Source organism: Macrotis lagotis, chromosome 1 (assembly GCF_037893015.1).
Source record: "Macrotis lagotis isolate mMagLag1 chromosome 1, bilby.v1.9.chrom.fasta, whole genome shotgun sequence".
In the NCBI taxonomy this organism is placed as follows: domain Eukaryota; kingdom Metazoa; phylum Chordata; class Mammalia; order Peramelemorphia; family Peramelidae; genus Macrotis; species Macrotis lagotis.
Window position 1 is genome coordinate 576,424,502 of NC_133658.1, and position 12,157 is coordinate 576,436,658.

At 34.4% G+C, this 12,157-nt stretch overlaps 1 protein-coding gene across 1 annotated transcript in view; it reads right to left on the reverse strand.

The window, feature by feature from the left end:
* Nucleotides 1–303: 303 nt before the first annotated feature.
* The window catches only part of MIX23 (mitochondrial matrix import factor 23), a 38,542-nt gene continuing 26,688 nt past the window's right edge, over nucleotides 304–12,157 (reverse strand). The window contains exons 3-5 of the mRNA XM_074214648.1: nucleotides 11,857–12,003; nucleotides 3,966–4,025; nucleotides 304–600 (exon numbers count right to left, since the gene is read on the reverse strand). Of these exons, the coding sequence (XP_074070749.1) occupies nucleotides 550–600; nucleotides 3,966–4,025; nucleotides 11,857–12,003 (258 nt within the window). The 3' untranslated portion in view covers nucleotides 304–549. The remainder of the gene's footprint in view (nucleotides 601–3,965; nucleotides 4,026–11,856; nucleotides 12,004–12,157) is intronic.

A 12,157-nucleotide genomic window follows, 5' to 3' on the forward strand; every position in this document is an offset into this window, starting at 1 on the left:
CTTCAAGGACCTGTCAGCTTGAACATTTTGTAATTTGAGTTTTATAAGACTTAAAAAAAATATTGCTCTATTTAATAACTAGCAAATTCTTGTAAAAATAAAAGGATAAGTTCATATATCAGGTAAAGAAAAATTCTTAAAATCCTGAAGATGTTCAACATTCCATTCCTACTAATCATTTCCTCCATAAAAGAGGCATAACACAAAAGTTACTGAATTTAAGCAACTAAAATTGTGACCATGCTTCTTTAAAGGGAATTCTTTACTTCAAAATGGGAAAGGAATAAAAAATATGTACACTCAATCTGAAAATTATTTTAATAGTTACAAAACATTTTTTTCACAGATTCAGTATAAAATAGCAGTTGATTTCTCCATAATTATTAGAATCATTTATACTTGAAGTCTTGGCAAAACGGGCCTGAAATCAACAAAAAGGTCTTGGTCTGTTGGCTCAGAAATCATCCTTCTAAGCATCCTGCCCTTCCTGTGTCTGTCTTGAACAGCTCTTAGGATATGACTGTTTTCTTTAGAAATATCCTTTTTTCTTCATTCTTTCTTTGGAGGCTTGAAGTGAACTCTGCAACGTTCATTAAATACCTAGTTAGTTGAAACAAAAACAAAAGTCATTAAGTTGTCTTACGTAAAAAATAGGTTCTCAAAATCAAAAGAAATGTTAAGTAAATATAAGTAAAATATTTTGGTCCTGCTCCAATTTCACATTCTTGGAAAACAATACTAAAAAGTTTCCTAATTAATTTCAACTGGTTAATGAAGTACTGCATTTTTAAAAAAAATATATTGAGGTTGGAATGAGGGGCAGACAAAAAGGAGTAAATAATACTCATTTTTCAGACAAGTGAAATATTGTAATGAATGCCAAAGATTTCAAGGAAAAATAAAACTAGATAGACAATTTATTCAGTAACATAATAAAAATATAGTCTAAAGAGTTCATACAATGAAGTAGAATATTAGTGTAAATTAAAATTAATATAAAGAATTTTTGATACTAGGAGGTTTCATTTTTCTCATGTAACTATTTTCTTCGAGGATGGTATCTGTTGATAAGCACTAACTTGGTTATCATAGTTCCTATCATTTCAGATTAAGTGAAAGGCCAGTTTTTTACTTTCAGAAAGAATACAAGTGGATTGAATGGTACTACATGGTATAATTTGATACTAGTGTACTTCTAGGTCCTGAGTAATGCTCTATATTTGTAGTATTTGGCTGATAAAGCTACAATTAATCTTTATAAACATGAAATCCTTTAAAGTATATTTTTTCAGTTAATTATTTAGCAGTCAACTCAGAAAAGACATTATTTATATATAACTACATGAGTACTTGTACAATCTTAAATTTTTAAAAAGAAAAAGGGATTTTTTTAGCCTATCATGTTAACAATAAAGAAATTTTATTATTACAATTTTTTTATGCATTTCCTAACTTTAGACAATATGCCAATGGGGTAATAATGATTATTTATAAATGAAAATTTCGGGAGGTATTTTTGATGACAAAGATAATCAAGGGACACTAGTTCTGGAGTACAGCATAAGCTAATGGGGCAAGAAATGTCAGGAGTATGGAATGTAAAGAGAAGGATTCAACAGTAAAAGGAGAGGGACAGGAAAGCACAAGAAAAACAGCTAGTGCATGACCTACATCCTTGACAAGTGCGCTCCCTAGAGCACAAATAACCATGTCACTTCCCTACACAAAAAGGTCCAATACTCCCTATCACTTCCAAGATCAAATATAAGATCCTCTATCTGGTGATAAAAGCCCTTCCTCACCTGGTCTCCTCTTACCTTTCTAGTCTCCTTACCCTGAGATGCAGCAGCACTGCCTTCTCAGACAAGGTCCTCCATTTTCTAATTTTGAACATTTTCTCTGGCTGTCCCATGCCTGGGATTTTTCTCTTTCATCTCTGCCTCCTGGTCTCCTTGGCTTCCCTTCAAGTACCAGCTAAAAATTCTACCTTCTACAAAAAAACCTTTTACGATTCTCCTACCCCCTATCCCCCCGCCCCCCCCCTTCCCCCACTTCCAGGACCCTCTCTCAAGTGATTTTCTGTAACGTGTCCTATATAAACTTATCTGTACATAATTATTTGCACATTATTGCCCCATCAGTCTGTGAGTACCTAGAGAAGGGAATGGTTTTTGCCTTTCATTGTATCCTAGTACTTAGCATAGAACAGTTCCTTAAAAAATGTTCATGTACTGAGTAAAGCATTGGGCACACTGAAGGGAAGAAGTGGAACAATAAAAATGGAAATGTAAACAGGAGGTAGGGATTATAGTACTCTTAATTTCCTTCTTATCCATAACATACAAGAATTATGATGTGATATTGTAGTTTAAGAAAAATATATTTTTCCCAATCTTTAGCTATTTAATCATAGACTATTAGAAATATAAATCAGAGATCATTTATTCTAGTATTTATTATTGAGGGTTTGTCTGTCAACTTGTTTTTTAAACATTACAACAACAACTATTTCAGTGCCCATAATATCATTCATTTCCTTGGTAATACTATTTATTTTATTTTATGTATTGAAAAAGATTATTCAGGGGCGGCTAGGTGGCATAGTGGATAAAGCACCGGCCTTGGAGTCAGGAGTACCTGGGTTCAAGTCTGGTCTCAGACACTTAATAATTACCTAGCTGTGTGGCCTTGGGCAAGCCACTTAACCCCATTTGCCTTGCAAAAAAAAAAAAAACAACAAACCCTTAAAAAAAAGATTATTCTGAGAAAGGTCTATGAAACTTGAGATAGAAAAAGGTTAAATGATTCATTCAAGGTTCACACAGCTAATAAGAAAAGAGACAGGACTAAAATCAGGTCTTCTCACTCCCAAGTCCACTGCTCTAGCCCCTTTCTGATAATGTTGGTAAAAATTAGTTGTTATGGGGCAGCTAGGTGGCATAGTGGATAAAGCACCAGCCCTGGAGTCAGGAGTACCTGAGTTCAAATCTGACCTTAGACACTTAATAATTACCTAGCTGTGTGGCCTTGGTCAAGCCACTTAACCCCATTGCCTTGCAAAAAAAAAATTAGTTGCTCTAATACTGGAGAAAGTTTTGACTGAGAAATTAACAAAAACCATTTCAGAACTTTAGTAAGAAGTGGTTTAAACTGGTATTACTCTGAACCTAGAAAATTTCTGACAAAAAGTTTTGTAATTAAATATACTGGAATTTAAGAAGACATGAAAAGGTGACTCCATAGTTAAATAAATATTAACTAAAATTTATATTTGTGTAAAGAATTTCAGAAATGCAAGGGTGGAGGTATACCCTGATGTGGGGCTAGAAGCTGGTGTACTGGGATCTGGAAGTTCTGAGCTGCAAAGGTAGCTAATGTCCATCATGTACACATCAGGTCAGAATGAATATGGGGAAACCCCAGAAGCTGCCTAAGGAAGAAACTCAGATATGAAATAGTGTGGGTCAAACTTCAATGCTTATCAGCTATTCAGTTAGAATCAGGGATGGTTGCTGTCCTAATCTAGGTAAGATAGAAGAACCTATCCCATGTCTCCTCCCTCGCCAAAAAAATTACCACACAAGCAACACCTCCCCAGTCCAAGAGAGATAATGAATCTAGAATATAACTTTATATCTTTGATACATAACCACTGCTATAAAATAAGTTTTAGGACTTGTTCACATTCAAATCCTAAATGATACTGACTCTATTAAGATGTTGACAAAGATGGAAAATTAGCAAAGAAACTAATTTTCCTCCAAATGACAGATTTTTGTTCAAATTCTCAGAGCAACAAGGCTCTTATTCTTCAATGTCTCTCTCTCTCTCTGGTTTTGCTGTTTCAGAGTGGTTAGTTCATTTCCCCTGTCTTGGGATCATGCCAGGTTAAATAGAGAACATCTGTCAACAAACAAAAACAAACAAAACTGAGTAAGCAGAGCAAAGACTCTATAGTGTGGTACCTTCCAGCTTCGGTCATTTACTACTTCTTCAACATTCAGTTCTGACTGCATCCATTTCAACTGTAGGAAAGAAAAGCAAGGTTATATGAAGTCATAAAAGCTAAAATTCAAACACCCAAATCAAGTGTTCATATTATCTAGTTAACTTTATCATATTTACTAATACAATTTCCTCCCTTTTAGCAGACATTTTATGACCAAAATGGACAGGAGAAATCATACAAGTAATGATCATGATGCTATGGCCATGATGAAGTTGGTATACTGTAAGATTAATGCAATGAATACAAGGTCAAGGTTTTGGAATCAAATGTACCTCACCTGATAAATGCAGCAATTAAAATAAAACCAAGTGGGCAGCTTTGTTTGCAATATCCACTAAGTAACATGACAAGGTGCCATGTTAGCAAGTTTGGATTAATTATGAATTACTATACAGGTCAAATGTAATCATTTAATTAAGTTCATGAAGCTATTTTCTGATTATATGGTGTAAAGATCAATACAAATTAATTTTAAATGACAGACATGCAAACATACAAAGTATATCCCTCAAACTAATAAGTAAAACTCCCTAAAAATAGGGTCAATGACTGATAGTATATCACATTCCATTTTTGTAGGTTACTATTTAATGGAGAAGATGAGTGCTTTACCTATCATAATTTGGTTTTAGTGTTCTTCACAGCATTAGTTTTGAAGTTTGTTGCCATTTAGTGTTGCCTTCACTTAAAGTGTTATTTTGCCTCTGCTTTCTTCATTCCATGTTACCCAAGTGTCTTCTCAAAGTTCTCTGAATAATTCATATTTATCACATTGTGTCATATGATATTCTATTATATCTGTATATCACAATTTTAGTAATTCTCCAATTTAGAGGTACATTATTTTGTTTCAAAGGTTTTTGTTTGCTTTTGCTATTACAAATAAAGATGGAATGGGATACTCTCTGCACCACTAGAGGGAGCATTCATATTGAGATCAAAGGTTCATATATAGAAGTCTAATGTTGCTATTGAATGTGATCTCTTTTAGTTGCCAGTAGTTTTCTGATAGCAAAAACCCATTAGTGAGAGCAATGGATCAAAGGGTATGAATAATTTAGTAACTTTTTAACCCATGTTACAAAACTTTCCCAGAATGGTTGGATCAACACTGACATCTCATTATATAGCCCATTACTGATAAAGTTGGGAGGCCCTGATTTAGGGAAAGGTAATTGAATATTTGTTAATAGTGCCTTAAACCTTTTCCCTTTAACTATCAACAAAAAAAGTTCCTTTTGACCCTCTCCCTCTTTCCTACAATAGTTTTGATGGAAGCAGTTGCTGTTTCTGGTGTTGGAGTAGGGGAAGTGTTGGTAAAAAGAGACCAGGAGAAAAAAAAATTAAAAATAAACATTTCTTCCTTAAAATTGAAGGTAGAAAATTACTTAGGGGTGAGGGAGACATAAGTCAACACAATCCTTTGTTTAAATCTTTTAACTGGTTTGAGCTATGGACAAGATCAATAACATTTTAAAGGAACACATTACTCTGTTCAATTAATCATTGACCAGAAGGTAATGTGTAAAAGTGGGTAATGTGTAACTTGTAATATGTCACCTACTCATCACATACAATGAAGTTCCCAGTGAATAGAGGTCTAGGTCAAAAGGAATTTGAACAGTGGCCCAATGGGGCAGTCTTGAACACAAAGAAACTCTAAGTTTTGTTTAGGTTAAACCTAGAGGCATTAAACTGAACGGATTGTTTAAAAAAGTTTTTAAATAACATCTTCTGCACATTTCTACAATCAGTATCCTTTGCTCACCAATCCAAGCTCCCTCTTGTCTATTCACTTACTTTTTTCAAATATTCACAAAGCTAGAGCTGGACAGGACTGTAGAAAATATACAGTGTAGCTATCATTTTAATGATGAGGAAACAGAGATCCAAATGTGAAATCATTTGCCTCCACACAAATACTTGGTAGAAGGAATAAAAACTAGGTTCGGGGGCAGCTACATGGCACAGTGGATAAAGCACTGAACCTGGAGTCAGGAGAACCTGAGTTCAAATCCGACCTCAGACACTTAATAATTACCTAGCTGTGTGGCCTTGGGCAAGCCACTTAACCTCATTGCCTTGCAAAAAGTAAAAATAAAAACTAGGTTCCTGGACTTCCAGACTAGTGATTTCCCTCCCCCCCCCCCCCACTACAGCATGCTGCCTCCCACTTGGAAATTTTCATATTAAAAGCTTCTTTGCATTTGATGTTTTAAAGCTGACAAAAAGTTTTTTCACAATGAGTCTATAAGGTAGATTGTGTAAGTATCCTCATTATCAAATATGGAAACCAGATCAGAAATGAACTGACTTGTCTATGGTTGCATGTCAATAAATTTTAAGATTTATGACTCAAATCCATACCTTCTGCCTTGTGTCTGGTACTCTTCCTATCACTATATGATTTAATCATGTACACATAAATATGTTTGCACAAAAGTACCCCTAAGCTAGATGATCCCAGGGGACAGTCCACAATCTGAAATAAACAAGGACCAGGCAGGTGGACACCAGGAAAATTTTCCACAAGAAAACCCATTGTAAGGAGAGTGCCATCTGTATCCAGATAAAGAGCCATGGAGTTTGAACAAAGTTCAAGGACTATTCCCTTTAATTTAGGGGAAAAAAAAACAGATATCTTATTGTCTGATCTTGTTATCTCTTAAGACTTTTTGTCTCTTCCTTAAGGATACCATTACTATCTCATCACATTCAATTTGGATCAATGTACAACATGGAAACAAAGTAAAGACTGACAGATTGCTTTCCGTGGAGTGGGGGTGGGGTGGGGGAAGTAAGATTGGGGGAAAATTGTAAAACTCAAATAATATCTTTAATAAAAAACAAAAAAGAAAATCCACTGTAGGAAAATTATACTTCTAGCAGAAATGCAAGGATGATAATGATGATGACCAAAAAAAGTATCTTTTAAAAACCTTCTTGAACTAATTTCAGCAGAAGAAAGGGCCCATGTTAAAATAAGTCTCTCAGAATCTTTCATCCTTATTTCTTTCTTCTGGAAATTATCAAAGTTTAAGGGTGTCACATGTCTTCACACATTATTGATAGGAGTAGCAATTGTCTCTGGCACCTATCTTTGGGTATGAAATCTTTATGAGGGAATGCCCATAACTGATGTCTAAGATTTTGTAACCTCATGTGTACCTAACTACTGATCCCATTGAATTCTATTCCTCTCCTATCCTGAAAACATTTCTGGTTCTTATCTCTAGTCAATCACAGCTCTTCAAAACAATCCAATCAATGTACAACCGAGGGTCTACTATATGGCAGGTCCTCATGTGATAAACTAGAGACATATTTCATAAAAAGACAGCCTTTGTCCTCACAGAGCTTACAATGTAAATGAAGAGATGACCCATAAAAGAAAGAAGGAAAGTGGAGGCAGGGATGCCAGGTGGTACCTGGGGGGGGGGGGGGAAAGAAAGGAGAAATCTTTGTGGAATTGATTTAAACCAGGCAGAGCAATAAATATCTGATCAAAGGAATATGAATAGGCAGCTTTCAGAATCAGAAATCACAATTAACTTTAGTCATATGAAAAAATGCTCTAAATCACTATTGGTTAGAAATGCAAATTCAAACAACTCTGAGTTACTGGAGAACAATGTACATAGTAACAGCACTACTATACTATGACTAACTGTGAATGACCTAATGATTCTAAGCAACACAATGTTCAAGAAAATTCCAAAATGAAAAATTTCAAAATTCCAAAATGAAAAATTCTCCAAAGGGAAAGAATGAAATCTGAATACAGATAGAAGTATACTTTATTAATTTTACTTTTCTTTGTCCTTTCTTTTGTAACACAACATGGTTGAGAAAAAAAAAAAAGAAAACCATCCTGCATACAAGTTGGTGGAATAGCTGGTATCCTACTAGATGTTTGACTGTTATATTCCATTACCCTGAGATCCTTAAATATCTCAAACAGTGGCCAACAACCAGTAAACTGACTGAAATATTACTGGAGGAACTAGATCACATGTACATCACCACAAAGTAAGAAGAGTTCTAAAGGAAAGCCACTACAGCCCTGTCTGCACAAGGCAAAGTCAAAGCAAAGACCTACCATACAGATGAAAAGCTGTAAACATCCAGAACTTGGTAAGTTTCTTTAATTTAAAAGGGCAAATATCACTTAAATGATAATATAATTTCAACATATTAAGGAAAAAACTGACTCAAGATTTTGAAATTTCCATGATCAAACCATTAGGAAGAAATCTAACTGGGGCAACTCCTAGGAAGCCTCTTTGTACTATACCACTATACCTGGGTAAAATTCTTATATAGCAATTACTGAATCTATTCATCATCAGAATATCTCTAGAATGACACTGTGTCTCTGAAGAAAAATGGAATGGTAGACAATTGCACATTAAAAACTAGAAAACTGTTGAGAACTTCAGAAGAGGCAGGATGGTATAATGGAGAGAGAGCCAGCCTGGGGAAAAGAATAACTGGGTTCAAGTCCTTCCTCTGACACATACTGGCTCCGGATTCATAGGCAGGTCATTTAATCTCTCAGTGCCCAGGCAACCCTATAAGTTTTAGTTGCAAAGGAATTATTAATCTGTAATGGTCAAAGAATTTTCTCACCATAAACTAATAAAATTTTAGTTCCTTAAAGGAAAGCAAAGCAAAATTACAAAATAAATTAAGACATTGCAAAAGTATTTTGTTCTAGTAATAGATCAGATTTCATACATCACTGAAATAAAGCTAGCTGCTCCCAATTAACAAATAGCATGCTTAGTTGTTTCAGCATGATTAGGTTATCTGACATTCTCTATCACTAAGGGGATGAAGCAAGCCTATGTGATATCAGTATTTTTTTTTTTAGGTTTTTTGCAAGGCAAACGGGGTTAAGTGGCTTGCTCAAGGCCACACAGCTAGGCAATTATTAAGTGTTTGAGACCAGATTTGAACCCAGGTACACCTGATTCCAGGGCCAGTGCTTTATCCACTGCGCCACCTAGCCACCCCGTGATATAAGTATTTAAAAAAATGCTGGCATGCTTGAGGTTGCAATAGGGACCCTAACTATCTTAATATATTTCCAGATATCTGGGAAACTCTTCAAATCAATAACATTACAAGAAACTAGCTGATCTTCCATTCTAGGTAGGCCTGAGCTAAACCAAAAAAGAGATTAAGAATCCTAGATAAAGAGCTGTGACCAAAAATCAAGAATTAGGCAAAATGCCTAGGGAATAGACATGGTACCTTTCAGCTTTAGGATTCTATAAAATATTAAAAACTTTTCAATTTTAAGAAACATTTCTGCATTAGAAATTGACTTTTGAAAAAAATTTCTTTAAAAAAAAAACAACAGAAAAACTGGGGCAGCTAGATGTTGTAGTGGATTGAACACCAGCCCTGGAGTTCAAATCCAGCCTCAGACAATTCGCTAGCTGTATGACCCTGGGCAAATCACTTAACCTCACTGTCTTATAAATAATAATAATGATAATGACAATGATAATGATAATAATAATAATAATTCAAAAATTTTGCATACATAGCCAGCATCATTGTGTGACATTCAATTGTGATGGACTTGCTCTTCTCAGCAGTACAACGATCAAAGACAATTCTAAGGGACTTGTGATGGGAGGATGCCATTCATGTCCAGAAGGGGAACTGTGAGGTCTGAATGAGGTCCAAGGGCATACTAATTTCAATTTTTAAAATTTGATTAATTGTTTTTCCCTCTCCTGGCTTTCTTTTTCCCTTATGTTCTGATTGTTCTTTCACAGAATGATTAATATTAAGGTGTGCTTGACATAGTTATACATGTATAGACTATGTTAGACTGCTCAGTGTCAGGGAGAGGAGGAAGGGAAGAGGATAAATGTGGAACTCAAGATTTTGCAAAAGGGTGAGTGTTAAAGATTATCTTTCTATGTAGTTGGAAAAAATAATATATTATTAACAAAATAATATTTATTTTAAAAATTACTAAATCTAAGTGCATCAATAACTGGAAAAATGTAAATATAAAACTCTTACGATATTAAGCCTTATATTCACCAAATTGGCAAAGAGAGTAAAAGAGAAAATTCAGTGCTGATGTTTGTGCAAAAATCTGCCTGCTGATATAATGCTATGAACAATATCAGTTTTTTTCAGAAATATGGAATTGTACCACAAATTACAAAAATGTTTCTACTCTGACTGCCCAACCCCATTACTAATTTTAATCTCTTAAAGATATAATACATAGGGGGAAAAGATAAATCTGTATAAAGATGGTTCTGTCAGGTCTATTTTTTTAATTATAAAGATTTTATTTGAGTTTTATATTTTTCCCCTAATCTTAACTTCCTCCCCCACCCCTACCCCCCCCAGAAGGAAATTTGCCAGTCTTTACATTGTTTCCATGATATACATTGATCCCAATTGAATGTGATGAGAGAGAAATCATATCCTTAAGGAAGAAACATGAAGTATAAGAGATAGCAGATCAGACAATAAGATGTCAGCTTTTTTTCCTAAATTAAAGGGAATAGTCCTTGGTCTTTGTTCAAACTCCACAGTTCTTTGTCTGGATACAGATGATATTCTCCATTGCAGACAGCCCCAAATTGTCCCTGATTGTTGCACTAATAAAATGAGCAAGTTCATCAAGGTTGATCATCACCCCCATGTTGCTGTTAGGGTGTACAATGTTTTCCTGATCCTGCTCATTTCACTCAGCATCAGTTCATGCAAATCCCTCCAGGCTTCCCTGAATTCCCATCCCTCCTGGTTTCTAATAGAACAATAGTGTTCCATGACATACATATACCACAGTCTGCTAAGCCATTCCCCAATTGAAGGACATTTAATTGATTTCTAATTCTTTGTCACCACAAACAGGGCTGCTATGAATATTTTTGTACAAGTGATGTTTCTACCCTTTTTCAGACCCAGTAGTGATATTGCTGGATCAAAGGGTATGCACATTTTTGTTGCCCTTTGGGTGTAGTTCCAAATTTCTCTCCAGAAAGGTTGGATGAGTTCACAGTTCCACTAACAATGTAATAGTGTCCCAGATTTCCCACAACCCTTCCAACAATGATCATCATCCTTTCTGGTCATATTGGCCAGTCTATCAGGTCTATTTTTGAAGGCAAAAAAATTGAAAACAAATTATGCACCCATAATTAGGGGAAAAGTTGAACAAATTATAATATCTATGCAATTGCTCTAGAAATAATAAATATGAAAAACTTAATACAGTCAGACTGGTATAAAGCTATTCAAAGCAAAGAACCAAAAGAATATAATACATAGTGACAACCAACTATGTAGGCAACAGTAAATAACAATAAAATTCATGTTAAAAACACATAGCTACTTTGTTACCTACTTGTTAAAGTTAAAATACACAGTTTCCTATTTCTTGAGATAAGCAGTTCTGAAACTCTTGAGTCTCAAGACCCCTTTATACTCTTAAAAATTATTATAGACTTCCTCAAAAGTTTTTGTTTATGTGGGTAATAGCTATTGACATTTATCATTTAACAAATTAGAATTTCTCATTATTATCATGAAAATAGTTTTGACTTCATACATTTCTTAAAGCAAAGCTGGGAATGCAAGGGATCACCATACCACATTTTGAGAATCACTGCTTTACATGATATATGAATATCAGAAATATAACTTTACATACAGTTACTAATACTTACTTTTTATACTATTTAGTTGTTTTCAATGTTTGTGAGTTTAAAGACTTCTTTTTTCCCCATTTACCTGAATGCTGATAGCTGTTAATGGAAATTAAAATGTATTAACTCAAAAAAGAAAAAAATGAGTGAGCTTCTACTTACCTTTGTCTGCTCTTTTCTAATTTGTTTTAATAATGTTAAGTCATTCAAATCCTTCTCTCTCTGTTCTCGAAGGGTCTTTACTACTGCTGAAGTCTGAGCTATGCAATTTTTTATTACTTTCTCTCTGCTGGCATGAGCTTCCATCAACTAAAAGAAAAAAGCAAAAAAAAAAAGGAAACAAAAACATTTTTAAAAATATTCTTAGGTTTCAAGACCATAAGAAATCAAATTTTTAAACAAATTTAAACTTTATATAGTACAGAAGATTTTGCTGAGTCAATTATATTTATCATTAGAAGAA